The following is an 18,510-nucleotide window of genomic DNA, read 5'->3' as shown; positions in this document are numbered from 1 at the left end:
TCATCTAATAAAACAACCTTTAAATGGTATTTAACGGTATTGTCTGAAGTTGTAGGTTCGTCTTCTTTCGCTTTGTTTTTTTACATTCGAATTTATGTGCATATACCAACATTCACTTTATTTTTCTTCAATTAGCCTACATGTGTATGCATGCAGATATATTTGGAATGTTTTCATATGTTTATACAGGTTAAAGCACACGTTTCTGTTCCGGAGTTCGGCTATAACTACTGTAAGCTGTTGTGTTTAGTGAGCAGGAACGCGCTTCACCATGGCCACGCGCACAGACCGCCTCGCGCTGCCCAAACCAAACCTGCTCAGATTCCCAGACAGGTACACCAGCACATCCCTTCATCTAGGTCAACAGTGGGGTTTGTCCTATATGTGGCCGTGTGTTTAACATCCCGGTGCCAAGTTTCCAAATGACATACTTTACTTGACAAATAAATCTTTACAATTTTCTTATCACTCAATTTGTGTGAATATAGGCAAAATAAGTGTTTTGATAAAATAAAAAACATATACATATATATATATATATATATATATATATATATATATATATATATATATATATATATATACACACAGACCCTTTCCAAAAATTTAGAATATCAGGAAAAGTTTATTTATTTCCATAATTCCATTCAAAACGTTAAACTTCCATAGATTATAGATTCAGGGCCCACAACTTAAATGATTTCAAGTATTTAGTTGTTTATTTGTACATAATTTGGGCTTCCAGCTCATAAAACCCACGAAAACAGGATTAAATTTTTTTTTAATATTACATGAAATCACACAGTAATTACACAGTGATACCATGGTCATTGAACCAGGTTTTGGTTATTTTGGCAGTGTGGGCAGGTGCAAATCCTGCTGGAAAATGAAGGAAGCATGAAGTGCTCTGAAAATGTCCTGGTAGACGGCTGCGTTGACTCTGGATTTAATAAAGCACAGTGGACCAAAGTCCTCTTTTCTGATGAGAGCAAATTTTGCATCTAATTTGGAAACCAAGGTCCCAGAGTCTGGAGGAAGAATGGAGAGGCACACAATCCAAGACGCTTGAAGTCCAGTGTGAAGTTTCCACAGTCTGTGTTGGTTTGGGGAGCCATGTCATCGGCTGGTGTTGGTCCACTGTGCGGTCCACTCAACGCAGCCGTCTACCAGGACATTTTCAGAGCACTTCATGCTTCCTTCAGCAGACAAGCTTTATGGAGATGCTGACTTCATTTTTCCAGCAGGATTTGCACCTGCCCACACTGCCAAAAGAACCAAAACCTGGTTCAATGACCATGGTATCACTGTGTAATTACTGTGTGATTTCATGTAATATTAAAAAAAAATTAAATCCTGTTTTCGTGGGTTTTATGAGCTGGAAGCCCAAATTATGTACAAATAAACAACTAAATACTTGAAATCGGTTAAGTTGTGGGCCCTGAATCTATAATCTATGGAAGTTTAACGTTTTGAATGGAATTATGGAAATAAATCCATGATATTCAAATTTTTTGGAAAGGGTCTGTATTGCACATATATTATACATGTATGTATAGTATAGCCTATGCATTATTAACAATGGGCAATAATGTGCAATGTGACGTAAGTGAAAGAAAGCATATTTGGTGATAGTTCATATGAGTCTCAAATGTGAGAGAGGAATCAAAAATAACAGATTTTTTACAGTACTGAATGGTTTGGTTATAGTAACAATCTCACAGGCAAAGTCAGTAGGAATTTTACTTGTAAGTGCTGGGGTTCCAGTAATAATGATATCAGGCTTGTCCATATTTAGTTTCAGAGAGTTGGAGTTGAGCCATTCTCATTTCATTCTCACAAGTCGATATTTTATCAATTTGAGTAGATAAAGCAGGCTTGCACATTGTGTATATCTGGATGTCATCAGCTAATGATAAAACCAGCAGGTAGTATGTAAATGCTGAATAGTAATGGCCCTAGAATGGTTCCCTGGGGGGCACCTCGCTTCAGAGGGATAGTCTTAAGATCTAAAATCCTGCATTGAAATGTAAAATTGTCTATCCGAGAGATAGGAAGAAAACCAAGAAAGAGCGACACCCACATCTGAGAGGCGAGAAATAAGTAAATCATGGCAGATAGTATCAAATGCAGAGGTTGAGTAGTAGAAGTAGAGAGAGAGAGAGTCACCAGAAAGTAGTGGGTCATTTACTACCTTTACAAGGGCAGTTTCAAAACTATGAAATGAGCAAAAACCAGATTTAAAGGGATCTAAGAGATTATTTTCAACTAGAAAAGACTGAAGCTGGTTATAGCTTCATAATAGATAGAACTGATAGTTCTTGAGAACTGGGGAAACTGCAGCAGTTTTGAGTGGCAGAGGAAAAGAAGCAAAGGTCAGAGATGTATCAGTGAAGTAAGAAACAGGTGCAAAGATGACAGAGTGGCAGAATTTCAGGAGAGAAGGCTCAAGGTCTCAAGATGAATAGTTGGATTTCAAGATTAACTCAAATCAAAGAAAAGCTAGTCAAAGACGGGCCAGAGAAAAAAAAAATGTTTGCGAACACTTTAGTTTAAGGTCCATTGCTATTAGCATGCATATTGGCTGTTTATTAGTACTTATAAAGCACATATTATTCTGCATGACCATATTCTACATCCCTTAATCCTCTCAATACCTAAACTTTAACCTTACTAACTATTAATAAGCAGTAATTAGGAGTTTACTGAGGCAAAAGTCATAGTTATATTTACATATAGATAAATAATGAGTAATAATTCAGAATATGTAAAGAACATCTTGCTCTGCTTTGAATGTCATTCGAAAATATAGATATGCAAGACATACAAGGACTTCAATATGTGGCATCATCCTCTACAGGGGACAAAACTGAATTGCTGTGTCCCAGGAAAATAAAGACTGCCGTTCTCTCACATGGTCAAAACCTCTGTCTGTGCTTGACCTAGTTTTAAAATGAACTGGCGTGTTTGCCCACAAGGGGGCTCTTTGACTCATTCAAACTGCAGCACATAACTTCGGCTTCGTTTTGTGAATTATTCATGCTTTCACATTAACTTGTCTCTGCCGCATTCCTATTATGACACTGCACAGTGACACTGACCATAGCTTTGGAAATGTACATCTTTAAAAAAAAATAAAGGTTTCATAGTGATGCCATAGAAGAACCATGTTTGGTTCCTCAATGAAGCGTTCAGTGAACAGTTCATAAAAGAACCACGTTTTCTTAGTGTGAAGAACATTTTAGTAATCTAAAGAACCTTTTTCCACTATAAAGAAACTTTTGTGCATTGGAAAGGCTCCCTGGATGTTAAAGTTTCTTCGTGGAGCCATCACTGCAAATGCCTTGATTATTAAGAGTATATGATGAAATACAGCAGCTAAATGTGTTCAATTCACCCATTTATCTTTGTGTTTTTCTGCAATAATTGTATTCTTTTGATATCAAAACAGGCGCTCAGTATACTGGCTTGACGAACTACCAACCAGGTCAAAGAACATCTCCACAACTGCCTTTGGTATGAGAATCACTTCATTTACCGAACTGAAGCGTTATGAAAATGTTAACATGATTTTAATGAACGCGAGGTTGCAAATCTGGCACCTCTTTTGCTTTATTTAAGTATAGGACTTTTTACAGTGTGAAAGTTTACAATTATACTGTGTATATTAAAAACATTTTCAGTAAAGATGTTCATTTAAAAAGGTAATTGAGATTGTCTCCACAGAACTGACTCCTCGCTTGGAGCAGCTCGCCCAGAGCAAACAATCAAGCCGTTTCTTTAAGGAGAGCAGGTGACTAATGTTATTTCCATTAAAACTACTTAATGTAAAGCTACAGTACTTAAAGAAATAGTCACCACACAGGGCTGTATAAATGCATTTTAACTCCATGTGCATAACAAGCCATTTCAGTATAATGTAATTCAATTCCATATTAAATCCAATTCAATATAATAAGATTCCCCTGTTACAATATACTAACAAATGTTAAGTTATAGGAATATATGCATGTATTAATATTAATAACAGTTTGTTTTTAATTGAATGTATGTATATGGAGTTCTTATAGCCACTTAAACTGTTTCACATGCACTACACACCTCCGCCTTCATTCATGTATATGCAACCTATGAGAGTTAAGCTCATATTCATTCCATTTTATCATCGTTAAAGGACACAAACAGTAATTTCACTTCCAAAATATCCCAGGATGCTTATCTCATAATTTCAGTTTCCGTTTAGAGTTTAATAACGCAGAGAGTACAACAACTGACGTCTTCATGCAATAACTGCTCTCCCGCTCTCTGTCCTCTTGGTTCCATTCAAACGCTAAACTCAGTCTCAAAGCTCATCACAGGGCTTTTATTGGCTGCGTTCTCAACTGAGGAGCGCATCTGTAATTAGTTAATAAGCAAATATGAATCCAGCTCTCTCGGGTGTCATCTAGTTGATTTGAAGAATAGAAAGAAGCTAGAAGATCATGATCACGATTCATGGCAGTGCTAAATATAAATGTGATATAATGATATAGTGATAGAAAATGTATGTGAAACAGGAAACATAATGCAGCAACAGACATTTTCACATGAAATGGAAGGTCTAGTTGAGTGCTACTTGACCTTTTATTTTTGCATACTCTGCACAGTGTGCTGCAGAAATAGTATGCTATCCTTAACATAGCTCACACGTCTGTCCTCACAGAAGGTCCCCGGAGTGGATGGTTAGTGCAGCAGCGCTAAAAGCATGTCCATCTCAAAGAGTGTGTTCACTGGCTTCGCCTCGTGTGCCTGTTGATGGATGGCAGCCTGATCGCCCCCTTCTGGCTCCTGTGAGTAAAAACACTATATTTTACAATTTCAGATTAGGCCTGCGCTCCTAAAAATATTTTTTGAAATGGAATAGTTTATTAAACTTTTAGACAAGATTTCAATTTCAATTTCAATTTAATTTCAATTTCAGTTTATTAATGGATAGCCCCTTGAGATGCAACATCTCATTTTCAAGAGGGTCCAAATACACATATACATAATACAACAGAAAAAAACAAAAACAAACAAACAAACAGGCAAAAACAAATGCTAAAGATATTAAATAGATTAAACTGGTATTAAAGGGTTAGTTCACCCAAAAATGAATATTGAAATATTTCAGATTTAGTCCGAGAGCTTTCTGTCCCTCCATTGAAAATGTATGTATGGTATACTGTCCATGTCCAGAAAGTGAGTTCAGTAGTGTAATAGCATAGCGCTTCTGTGTTGTACGTCACACGCATCACACACATGACCAGCGTCGGCCAATAGTGAGCCTACGTGTGACGTACAACACAGAAGCGCTGCGCTATTACACTACGTGAACTCACTCGAGGCCCAGAGAGAAGGAAATGAATAGTGGAATAAAGTCGTTATTTTTGTTTACTTTTTGCGCACAAAAAGTATTCTCGTCGCTTGATAAACTTAAGATTGAGCCACTGTAGTCACATGGACTACTTTGATGATGTCTTTATTACCTTTCTGGACATGGACAGTATGCCGTAAATCAGAGGTGGGACAAAGTCATTGTTATGCAAGTCACAAGTAAGTCTCAAGTCTTTGCCCTCGAGTCCCGAGTCAAGTCGAGTCAAAGATGAGGCAAGTCCCGAGTCGAGTCAAAAGTCAAAGCCAACAAGTCTCAAGTCGAGTCCAAAGTCCTACCATTTTAGTTTCGAGTCATTTCAAGTCCTCTACCACAGAAATAAAATTTATACAAATCATGTATGTCTGTAAGATTTGTATTTATTTAAACCTCTTTTTATACAATGACATTAATTAAATACAGTAAAAAAAAAGAATTTAATTTTCACAAAAAATGCTTGTATTTCAACAGCATATTGCACTACAACAATGCACAGCATGCAGCTCCTGTATTGTATTGACCTCATATTGCAAAACAGTTTAACTTTCAAATAGACATGGGTCGTTTTAGCCTAAACCTTTTTAAACATGGCATCAATAAAATCCTCACTCCTCAAAATTATCACTTCTGAAAAACTGGACCAACCAATATAATTGGAATGCCTCCAGAGAGTGTGAGAGAGAGAGAGTGTGAGAGAGAGATTAAAAGAGACAGGCGTCTATTGGGGACTCGGCTATTATTTGAAGTTTTACGGTACATCCGATAAGGTGCTTAGCATTCGTTCAAAACTTACCTTTCTTTGTGCAACTTCAAATTGCAACTCGTTTTTTGTCGTCTACCTTGTAATTTTTATAGCCAAATGAAACTACCTTCGGTATCATTTTGCCTACTGGCGCGTTGTTGCTTGTTGCGCTTCATTGGTTGTCTTGCAATGGCCTGCTTACGCCGTTTCACACATACTCCGTGTGCAGTGCGTATGCGGTGCGTGTTGCAGTGCGTAAGCGGTGCGTGTTGCAGTGCGTATGCGGTGGAAGACCAGCACGCGCAATAGTGCTTTCACATATGCTGCGTTTGCAGTGCGTGATCCGCGGCTGTACCACAAATACATAGCCTACTCACTATTTGTATTTCAAATCCAGAAGTTAAGCAACTATTATTTAAAAAAAAGTTTTTTTGTCAGCATTGCGATTCTCTTTGTACACACGTATACACTCTTTAATAGACGTATTCGCGTTTAAATACAATTTAAACAACGTATTATTTAATGCATTACTCTTATATAATTATATATTAAGTTGCTCAAGCAAGTGGTAAAATATTTAACCATGTACTTATATTAAAATCGCATAGCCTACATTTTAAATTAAAACTTAAAATTGACAAAAACAGCAGACTCATACTCTTTCTTTTGCATAATTTAAATCTTTATACAATAAATCTCGCATGTCACAAAGAACTTGTTTTTCCACCTCCACGAATGAGACGAGTGTTCATTATTGTTGAAATATGTATTTTCCCTTGATTTACCCCGGTCTTAACGTCTCAGCATTGCGATTCTCTTTGTACACATATACACTCTTTAATAGACGTATGCACGTTTAAACACAATTTAAACAACGTAGGCCTATTATTCATTGCATTACTTCTACTTATATTAAGTTCCTAAAGCAAGTGGTCAAATATTTAACCATGTAGGCTGCTTATATAAAAAACAGCCGACTCTCATGCCTTTTCTTTTATATTTAAATTAATACAATAAATCTCGCATGTCACAAGGAACATGTTTTTCCACCTCCACGAATGAGAGTGTCGTTCATTATGTCGCCTTGTTGAGGTAAATTGTAGTTTTCCTTGCTTTCCCTGGTCTTAAAGTGAAAATAGTATTTAATTAAATACATTTATGGTGAGACTACTACATTTTATTTAATTAGTCGCATTTATGGTGAAATTACAACATTTTTAGGTCAATCTGTTCATTTTGACCACGAAACATGCGCTGTCACTTTAATTCAGCGTTTGCAGCACAGCAGAAATAGACTCTGTGCGGAAACGATCTCTGCACTGCTGTATACGCACCGTACCTGGAACGGATCGACGGACTGCAACCGCGTGCAGTGTGAAAGCTCTAACCTGTTAACATGGGTACGGAAAAAAATACGCACCGCTGGCGCATACGCACTGCAAACGGAGTATGTGTGAAACGGGCGTTAGATGCTGTCGAATCAAAACAACGTGGGACTACAGTGATTGGATGTCGTGCAGGCAGCGCGCGCGCTCTCTGCATGCATACAGGTGGTGCACATTTTTTTCATAGATGCAGATAAACTGAGAGCGGCGCGGCCGTGTAAACATTTTTTTCCCCAGTTTTCATGGGAAGTAGCAAGTCTTCTCGAGTCAAAAGGCGCAAGTCCAAGTGAAGTCACGAGTCATTGATGTTAAAGTCCAAGTCGAGTTGCAAGTCTTTGTACATTTTGTCGAGTCGAGTCTGAAGTCATCAAATTCATGACTCGAGTCTGACTCGAGTCCAAGTCACATGACTCGAGTCCACACCTCTGCCGTAAATACATTTTCAACAGAGGGACAGAAAGCTCTCGGACTCAATCTAAAATCTTAAACTGTGTTCCGAAGATGAACGGAGGTCTTACGGGTTTGGAACGACATGAGGGTGAGTCATTAATTTTTGGGTGAACTAACCCTTTAAACTGGTTGAAACTTTCTTCACATCCTGATAGCAATCATTCATAGAAGTGGTATAAATAAATAAAAAATTGTACTGTATATCTTCTGTGGAAGATATAAAATTTTCGTCCAATCATTGTATTTGGTCCGAACGCAATGATACGATATCCTACCTGCCTGTCAACATAACTTATGTATTTCCATTCCTCCGTGCACCTGCTCTCTCAGACATCACAGTTCATCGGCGTGATCCATGCAGAATTGTAGACAAACAGTCACCGAGCGCCACAAACAAACATCAGCACCTTTTACAGTTCCTCCTGAACCAAAACAACCAGCTTATGCTGCGTTCACGCCACGTCTTAACCGTAATTACGAGATGACAACCCGTGACGTTCTGCCCGGAGATTTATGTGTTTCTATGTCAAGCCCACCATGCTGAAATGAATCTGCAGCAGTCAGGTGATAAAGGTCAGCTCTCTTTAAGTTATGTTCATTATTATTATAATGTTATGTGCTTTCAGACATTAGGTAGTTTAACGCCGTCTCTTTTGTTCGCTCCCTGCTGTGTGTGTTCATGTGTTTTGAAGGAGTCGTGGCTTTGGAGACGCTCTGGAGGGAGGGTGGGATCTCATGCTTTCAAAGCTAGCTTGCTATCGCTAGCCTCTTCGAAATTGCCTACCCTACCTTTAATGCCTGAGCTTGTGCACATTTTAACATTTTATTTTTGTCAGATTATCCTTTGGTTTGTGTTTAGATTTAGAGTCTGGTGGTAGAATATACTCTAAGTTTGGTGCATGTTTCTTTTGTTTGCAAGGTTTCAAGCATGCAATCTTCATGCGTGACAAGCTGAGCTGAAGCCGTTCTGCAAGGATTCATAACAATAATGCTTTAGTTAAAGTGAAACTCAAGTTTTGAATGTTGTTTAGGTGTCTATTTGGTGTTTTTAATATGCTTTAAGACAAACCATGTGCAAATTCATAAGTCAGGAAAAAAGACAGTCTCAAAAACGTGGTCTGGAATCGCTGGTGTTTCCGACATCTGGACCTTGTAACCAATCAGGTCAATGTGCCGGCGGGCTTTAGCATATCATTATCTGCTGTGAAGCAGTGGGGTCTCAAGAGAAGCCAGGTTCTCACAGTATATTTTCCTGTTGATATGAAAAATCAGGTACATTTAGCAATATAGCGGGTGATATGATGTATATTACGATGTTATGATGAACTATATGCCTTTCTCCACTGACGTTCTGAGTTGTTCAAAGGAGAATGACTTTCATATCTAATATGCATTAGATTCCATCATGCCTGTAATGTAAACTAAAGCATATTAGTTATTTTAAAATGGCATAGTAGTTTCAAGATGTATTAAAAAAAGTGTTTTCCCCCTCAATAACTGGTTTGTAACCTTTATCAGCATCAATACTGCACCCAAACACTTTGAGTGGTTACAGATGAGTGTTTCTCACCTCTCTGGAGGAAAACTTTGAACCCTTTTTACCACATGACTAAATACGAGCACAACCCACACTATAATCCAAAAATATTTTTTAGAGAATTTAATATTGGACTATATTGGTACATGCACTTTAAGATTTTTGGTATCACTTTAAATATGGTTCCATTAGTTAATGCAAGTAAATGCATTACTTAATATTAACCAACACATACATTTGTTACAGTATTTATGAATCTTTGTTAACGTTAGTTAATACAAAATATTACTGTTCATTCTTCATTCATGTTAGCTCAGGTCCATTAAAATATTAACAGGTACAACTTTAGATTTTTAGTAATGTAAATGTTGAAATTAACTAACTAAGATTAATAAGTGTTTTTTTTATTGTTAATTCAACTAGGTAACCAATGTTAACAAATGAAACCTAATAGTAAAGTGTTTTTAAGAAATTAATGCTTTTATTCAGCAAGGATGCATTAAAATGCCAAGAAAGACATTTATAATGTTACAAAACATTTATATAAAAAAAAGCATATTAGCAACATTGATAATAAATATTTCTTGAGCAGCAGATCATGTTGGATAAGGATCATGTGACACTGAAGACTGAGGAATAAATGATATTTTGAAAGATGTTACAATAATAATAATACAATAAAATATTAATTTGGAGATCTATGGTGAATTGTAAATGTAATGGGGAAAGTATTATTTAAATATTATTTATGAAATGAAATTATAAGTAATTCAAAATAGAAGCATTTTCCCAAACTCATACTGTATTATATTAAACCGTGAAAGTGTGCTGGTGTGTTTGCTTTATAGGCACATTTTGGTCCATGCGTGAGTTTAACTAAAAACTATTAACTATTTTAAAATTGGGACAACCCCTTCAGTGTCTGCCACCCCACCTTCCTGTTTCAGTATGAAATATATTGACGACACAGGAAAAACCAAACCTACGTTCATCAAGCCATTTCCTGAACTGAAGTGATTTAGTAAATGTAGCTGGATGGCAATCTGAGCTATGAATGGATAAATTACAGATATCTGAGCTATGAAAGTTATGATTTGGAATGTCCCAATAATGTACTCTATATACAAACTCTTACTAAAAAAGTCTTACTAAAAGCTCAAAGTATGAACATGCACCACACGGGAAGTACATGCTTTTAGTGATCGCCCAAGTCTTCGAGTTCAAAATGACACGGGCATGTTAGAACTTAAGGTGTAGTTAAAGGGGATCTATTATGCCCTTTTAAAAAATCTTGATTTTGTTTTTGGGGTCTACTAGAATAGTTTTGTGTGTGTCTGTGTATGCCTTTGGTGGGGAATTATTTAAATAAGGAATATTGAGACATGTTCGTACCTCAAGACTACAATGGAGGCGTTTCAGGGAGTTCAGAAACACTGACACTGATATAGAGAATAACTCCCGCTGGAGGGACTTTCTGCTTTTTAACTTTGCAGACATTTTTCATGCTCTAACAGCAACATTACACACACAAAAAAAAACATAATAGGTCCTCTTTAATGGGTTAATTCACCCCAAAATGAAAATTATCCCATAATTTAGTCACCATCAAGCCATCTTAACTTAAGTGTATGTGACTTTCCTTTTTCAGCCAAACACAATCGGAGTTAGGTTAAAAAATATAATGTATTAATCCTATATAAAAAATAAATAAAAAATCCTCCATATAGAAAAAAATATATATATATATTTTTTTTCTTACAAAAACGCATCGCTTCGCTTCAGAAGGCAGTTATTAACCCTCTGAAGCCGTATGGATTACTTTTATGATGGATGGATGCACTTTTTTTGGGCTTCAAAATCTCAGGCTACTCACTCCCATTATAAAGCTTGGACTAGCCAGGATATTTTTCAATATAACTTTGGGATGGCTTAAGGGTGAGTACATTTTTGGGTTAACTAACCCTTTAAACTCCAGAAATTAGACCACCGGTAGTGGTCAGATCTTCTAATGTTTGTCAGTGCTCTCCTTGTTTCTTTCAGTTACTAGGTGTGTTGCTCTGCGTTACAGTTTTAAAGTGTTGAATCACAAGCCCTCAGGCACATTCTGCAGAATGTGTTTACGGTTTATTGCATGGCACATGGCAGATCTGGATTATTGTGCTTTTACAGCTGAGTGCTGCGGTTAAAACGGCCAAGCCGAGTCCTAGGATATGCCATTTAGCGCAACCAAAGCGAGCGAAGATGGTGTTGACTGAAGCACCCAGCGTGGATTCAAGCACCCACGCGTTTGGCATCCCCACACCACCCTCCTCACGAATACTGCAGCTGGCCTGTGAGTCCATATCACCACATTTGGAGAGCTTTGAATAGTAATTTTCTGTTCATCTCTCATGTTTTCCACTCTCAGCTCCTAAACAGGTTCACGCACAGCACGCTCTCGCCAGGCCGGTGTCTGGGCCGGTTCCAGATCGTGTCCTGAAGGCCGTAGCCAGCGAGAGTCTGCAGACGCTGGCTCGACCCAAGACACGCCAGGCCCTGTTTGAGGGGTACGACCCCTACCGGGTCAGTCCTGCCGCCCGGGCCGCCACCGCCTCCCCCAGACTCATTGAGCTGTCTTTACCCTTACCACGCAAATGTAAAAGCCAATAAACCATTGTAAGACTGGAAAAACTGGGAGAACTGGTTGAGGAATGACCACTCCTCGATAAGACAAAGGAGCTTTGCTGGAAATGAACATTTGAAACTCCCCCTTGTGCACTATCGAGACGAAAGTCTCACCTCCGAGTCATCCTAATCTACATTTCTTTCCTTCATCCTCCATTCACATGTAAATCACCCAAAAATCCATATGGTTTAATGTGAATAATTATCATACAGTATTACACATGTTTGGTATAATTTGAAATGTCTCAGTGCGACTGGTACAAGTGTCTCATTCCCAAATAAGTAAAACTCAAGGTAATACGTTTTTTAAGAGTTTAGGGATAACTGGCACACAAAGGAAGGTGGTCTCCTGGCAAACGGTCTCATACCCCCAAAAGGTGTAACCGGCTCTGAATACAAATTTCCATTGTTAGCACATGTTTCCATGTGAAAGAGGTTCTGTCTATATAATGGAATGCAGCAAAGGGCTCGGGGCCTTTTTGTAACTCAAGTTGGCCATGACGCTAAGAGCGACTCTTACTTAAGAGTAAAGTAAACTTACTTAGCATCATGTATCTTAATGTTGGGTTTGCATCTCTTCTCTTTATTCCAGAGCGTTTGATGTTTTGTATCGATTTTTGAATTGATTATGTAACTGGCATGATATATTTACCTGACATAAATAAATTGTTACATTTGATTATTCTAACTGACTTTGACATTATTTTCATTAAAGAGTTAAAAGGAATAGTCAAGCATTCGCTCACATTTAATGATGCACAGATATCATTAAAACCTTTTCATTTATGGAGGCAGATTTAATAACGAGAGAATACATATTCTATTTTGTATTGCATGCAATCAAAAATACTTTGCCTCAAGAGAAAGACAGTAACACGTAAAGACCTTCCGCGCTGGTCGGATGCCGGACTCTGGGCAGATTGAGCGCGAGCTTACACCATCATTGTTTGTTATCCTTTAATCTATAGGTCAAAAGTCTCGAATAATTAAGATTTTTTTTTATGTTTTTGAAAGAAGTCTCTTACGCTCACCAAGGCTGCATCTATTTGATAAAATAAAAAAAAGTATAATATTGTGAAATATTATTACTGTTTAAAATAACTGTGTTCTATGTGAATATATTTTAAAATGTAATTCATTCCTGTGATCAAAGCTGAATTTTCAGCATCATTACTCCAGTCTTCAGTGTCACGTGATCCTTCTGAAATCATTAGATTTGCTGCTTAGATATTATCAGTTATTATTGGTGCTTAATTATAAATAATGGTTCTTATTATCAATGCTAATTTTTGCCATTTAATATTTTTGTGGATAATCTTGATTTTTTTTTTTTTTTTTTACAATCTAAGTGTTTTTACTGTCACATTTCATCAGTTTAATGCATTCTTGAAAGTAGTAGTTTTCCATCACGGTTTCCACAAAAATGTTGAGCAGCACAACTGTTTTTAACATAATACTCAGAAAATGTTTCTTGAGTAGCAAATCATCATATTAGAATGATTTCTGAAGGATCATGTGACGCTGAAGACTGGCGTAATGATGCTGAAAATTCAGCTTTGATCAAGTTTCAAATTTGAACTGTTTTTTTAAATGTAATGATATTTCACAATATTTTTATTTTTAGTGTGTTTATTTTTGATTAAATAAATGCAGCATTGGTGAGCAGAAGAGACTTGTAATGTTAGTCAGGGTTAGTTGCTTCTAAAATAAGGACGTTCAGACTCTCATATTCATCATGCAAAATTATTTCAAAAGTGCTTTGAAGGCACTTCATGCTAGCATGGAATGTCTTCATTTGAGGGAAATGATACGTTGTGCTCAATGACATGTTACTGCACATCTGAAATTGCTGCTGAAGCCTTCAGGCAACCGTCATAGGTCATATTTATCTGTTCTGTGTTCGCTGATAAAGATCACAGAATGAATGAAGAGCATCAGTACGCTATGGTTCATCCGTCATATGGCAGTATTAAAATCCATAAATTATCTGTTTTTAATATGACAAATTTAAAGCTCTTTATCAAATTCTAATGTATCAAACTTCAAATAAAACGTATTTAGGCTACTGACTATATTCCCCCGGTTTCACAGACGAGGCTAGTCCAAACTAAAATGAATGTTTTTGAGTCATTTGCTGTTTGCTGAATATCAAAACGAATCATTTGATAAACTGATATTGCATAACCGACTCTTTTCCAATTTATAAATAAAGTGTATTATAAAGTGTAAAATAAAGTGTAACCGAAAAATCTTTCACTATATAGAATCATGTAGGCTACATATAGGCTACACAGATACCTCCAATGTTACGTCCAAATGCTGCTTATGCGTGAAAAAAAAACTTGTGTAACCAGCCAATAAGTGACAGAACTCAGACTCATAAGCAGGCCCGCACACATAAGGCCCTGGGGCTATATGGCCAACCCAAGGGCCCCCATATAGCCTATCTTGGTGCCACAACGTTTTCTACCGCAGAAATTATTCGTGTAGATATATTAGTTGAAAAGTTAAATCATTATCTCAGAGATACAATGTATTGTATCTCAATATAAAGTATTGTATCTCAATATAAAATGTGCAAATATTCCAGGCTACAACACATTAAAAGCATATGCATTAACACCAAATATGAGGTCAAAGCAAACAGGATTCTACTACTAGAAACAGCAACAACTTTTGCGCATTTGACTCATAAGGTATCCATTAACTCACTGTTTTTGACTTTCGTCTTTAACCCTTGAACATTCCATGAGATCGTAAATTCATTTGGGCCGAGGCCGTCATCACTTTACAAGTGTCAAATTTTTCTTCATTATTAAGTCCAATTTCAACCACAGACTCAGATTCGGTGTCATAAGTGAAAACTCTACAGTCCACAAAAAGTTTATCAAAACGAAGCGACATCCGTGTGTTAGGTTGATTTAGACGAAGAGTTTGCATAACCAGCTTTCTCCCACGCACTCGAGTACTGAAGTCATCTGACATGTCCGAATTCGTCCGTTAGATCCATCATCTTCACTGTTGCTTCGTTCACGCCGTTCTCGTGTTTTCTGTCGTGCCTTCTGTAAAATCTCGTCCTTATCCTTCCACCTGGTGAAACGGACAACCACCGGTCGCGCTCTTCCAGGTGATCTCTTCCCAACCCGGTGAGCACGTTCGATCGGGAGTTCCACATCGCTAAAGATATATCAGTTGCTTTCAGTTAAACCAGCTCAAACCTTAAGTCTTGGCTTAAGCTTAAGCCTAGTCTGTGAAACCGGGCAAATTAGTGTTATTTTATAGGCCAATATCAGTTTAACAAATGATTCGTTTTGATATTCAGAAAACAGCAAATTAGTCATTTGAATGTTTTTACTTGAGCTGATGTACAGTATGTGTTTATGCCATCTTAAGTTCTTCTCCATTAAATTCTTCATCAAAACTGAACTTAGTTATGAGAGACTCATTAATGCTTCCATTAGATTGTTTTGAGTGATGGAGTGAGTGAGTGAGTCAATGTCCATACGTCATTATATAGACCCCTCATGTTTCCTCAACATGTGTGGTTGATATAGGCTAATTTCTGTTCCAGGCCTTCATGGGAAAAGTCTTTTTTTCTCTTCACATGAAAAACACATGAAGTGCATCTTTGCGCGAATTCAATATTTTTGAACCACAGCACCAACCTCGACTCCGTAGTGGACATTTTCTGTGGTCTTTGTCCAAACCCAGAGTAGGCTACCTTTATCATATTCCTTATTCATATATTCTGCCATGTTACTGCCATTCTGCAGTATCTGTGTGCACAGTATACAAATATCCTGTATGCATAGAAGCTGTGACCTGTACTGCCAAAATGTACAACCATACTGTAGGCTACTGTATCCCACAATGCAATGCACAATATATATATTTTTTTTCACAATACATATTTAATCCTAAAATTATGACATGACTTGCAGAATTAACCATGTACATTGTACTACAAAAGCACTGTACTACTGTTTGGAATGTTTATTGTTACATACTAAAAATGGTTTAACTTTTTTATTTATGAAAACAATCAGTATACAGTATACAGATGTTTTTTGGGGGGTGCGGACTGATGGGACAGTGAACCCGAGGTCAGTCCTAGAACTCCTCCAGTCCGATTTTAGGGGGAAATCGGGTCCATCGGAGACGTCCAGTGAAATTCTTATAGGCACGCCAAATAAACACCACAGACACAGTGTAGTAAAACTACATGCAAAATAAGATACACCGGTGTTTTGCCAGATGAGAAGTTTATTCTATGTATCATCTTTTTATAACGGTATCATTTATCTCTTTTAATTAACTGTTTTAATTTCCCTTGCTTTTATTTTGTGCTTATTTTCTATGCAAAGAACTTTGAATTTGACTGTTCATAGCATCAAATAAACATGAATGAACATGAGAAGGAATGTTGTTTTAACCTCGGAAAGACGTCAGGACACAAAATGGCGGATTCGACGGATGGCAGATTATGATTGGTCAGATCACCTGTCAATCAAACTCCCTGCGAAGGGTCAATTGCCATAGTGTGATATTTTAATTCCTTTCTGTGTAAAGCAGTTTGAATAACTGCTTTAATTTTCCTCGCTTTTATTTTGTGATTATTTGCATTCCTTTCTATGTGAAGCACTTTGAATTGCCATAGTGCATGAAATGTGCTACATAAATAAACTTGCCTTGCCTTGCCTATATTGCAAACATAACCAGTTTATTTCTAGTTGGATCAGCTTCGCCCTGTAATATTAAACTGTTACTAAGTTAAAGGTACTGTTGTGTTTGAAGATCAGTAATTGTGTTATTTCTCCTGGCTGTGCCACAAACCACAATTTACGTATGCTAATGTTATCTTTGTATTTTGCAGAACTCCGAGGGGAGGTGAAACACTAATTTGCAATGTTATCGAATGAGAATCCGCAGCATACTGTACGTCTTCCAATATCCTGTTCTAATGGGACTTTAGGGGAGTTGAGAACTTAAATGTGAGCTTCCTCTGAGCAGGAGTGATTATTTAACATCCGTTTATGACAGACTAAGGGTTTCACAAAAATGATTTTACTCATTTGAATCTGTGATCTCTTTATTTATACAGTTTATTTCTCTGACTTATTGTTGTTCCTGTACTTTTACTGTTTTTTTTTATCACTCCATGTGACAAATACAAATTGCAAAAACAGTTATAACACAATGCCATGTCGAAAACAAAATGAAAGTCTTCAAATAAGCATTACTGCATGAATGATTCTTGTTAAAATATTTCAGTGTTCTCATTTTTTTAAGCAAATATTTGGTTAAGACGAGATTTGAAGCAGCTTTTTTTAAACACGTTGCACTTTGTTCGTCATTTTGCCTTTATTCTATTGTTCCTAATTCTAATTAAGCAGCCAAACTTCAGCCTGTTTCTTCACAGCTCTGAAAGAACCTCTCGAAATCAGCAAATGTAGGTCATTTGAAATAAATGATTTTCTTCCAGAAATCTAAAATGTTTGCTTTGCACAATTGTTACATGCATCCTTTAGCATTTTTCAAGGATGGCAAGCATTTGTAACTCTGGCGACTCTTAATAATGACCGAATGCACCTGTTTGTGTGTTCAGTCTATATGAGAAATGTTCACTCATCCTCACTTGTATCTCCACACGAGTGCTTTGAGGTTGTGGTGTTGAGTGGGATTTGCAATTACATGAATGTTTTCCATCTCCCTCCCTCTCTCTCTCTCTCTCTCTCTCTCTCTCTCTCCCTCCCTCCCTCCATCTCTCTCTCTGAGCGATATAAACCGCTCGAAACCACATCTGATCTTGTACAAATAAGAAGATGCGTTATAACCTCTTATCAGCTGTGTCGTAGGAGCATTCGATTTCACTTGGTTTCAGTCACCATTTTCAATCAATTCTCTTTTTATAAGTAAGACTCCTTATAAAGTATTGCAGAAAGACTCCCAATTTAGCATTTCCTATCTGTGTATTTGAATGGCTTTGTGAGTCATTGGAAAGATAAACATAACACACTGTAGCTCTGTCATAGTTTAATCATAGTGTTGCATTTAAATATTAGATTTGTTTTTGTTGTAGGCCTATATTTTAAATTAATATTTGATGCATAACCACTGAAAAAAAAAAAAAATAGAAATAGGATCAGACCCCATTTTTGCATCATTGTATTATTTGATGCATGAACAAATTAAATGTACTTTTTATTTTATATTATTGTTTGATGCATTATTGAAATACATGTTTTACATTTTTATAGGCCAATAAAATATTTACATAAATGTTTTATTATTTATTATTATCATTATTATTAAAATAGACCCATTTTTGTCTTAGCTATTCCTA

The 18,510-nt window shown here is 36.8% G+C and overlaps 1 protein-coding gene across 1 annotated transcript; it reads left to right on the top strand.

Moving 5' to 3' along the window:
* Positions 1-217: 217 nt before the first annotated feature.
* On the top strand, positions 218-12,633 carry spmap2 (sperm microtubule associated protein 2). Its single transcript, XM_084412600.1, has 6 exons — positions 218-333; positions 3,449-3,513; positions 3,724-3,790; positions 4,700-4,826; positions 11,673-11,835; positions 11,911-12,633. Exons 1-6 carry the CDS (start codon positions 272-274, stop codon positions 12,150-12,152), a joined length of 726 nt encoding a protein of 241 aa, XP_084268726.1. The 5' UTR covers positions 218-271; the 3' UTR covers positions 12,153-12,633.
* The last annotated feature ends 5,877 nt before the right edge of the window (positions 12,634-18,510 follow it).

This window comes from Rutilus rutilus (assembly GCF_951802725.1).
Source record: "Rutilus rutilus genome assembly, chromosome: 6".
NCBI classification, from domain to species: domain Eukaryota; kingdom Metazoa; phylum Chordata; class Actinopteri; order Cypriniformes; family Leuciscidae; genus Rutilus; species Rutilus rutilus.
The sequence above is the reverse complement of the archived record's forward strand: the minus strand, read 5'-3'. Positions and strand labels throughout refer to the sequence as shown.

What these genes read in the sequence shown, in the direction of transcription:
- spmap2 (XM_084412600.1), top strand. Translation starts at nt 272, where the DNA reads ATGGCCACGCGCACAGACCGCCTCGCGCTGCCCAAACCAAACCTGCTC. An exon ending in CTGCTCAGATTCCCAGACAG is followed by an intron (nt 334 to 3,448) that starts GTACACCAGCAC and finishes ATATCAAAACAG; the next exon opens with GCGCTCAGTATACTGGCTTG. An exon ending in CGTTTCTTTAAGGAGAGCAG is followed by an intron (nt 3,791 to 4,699) that starts GTGACTAATGTT and finishes CTGTCCTCACAG; the next exon opens with AAGGTCCCCGGAGTGGATGG.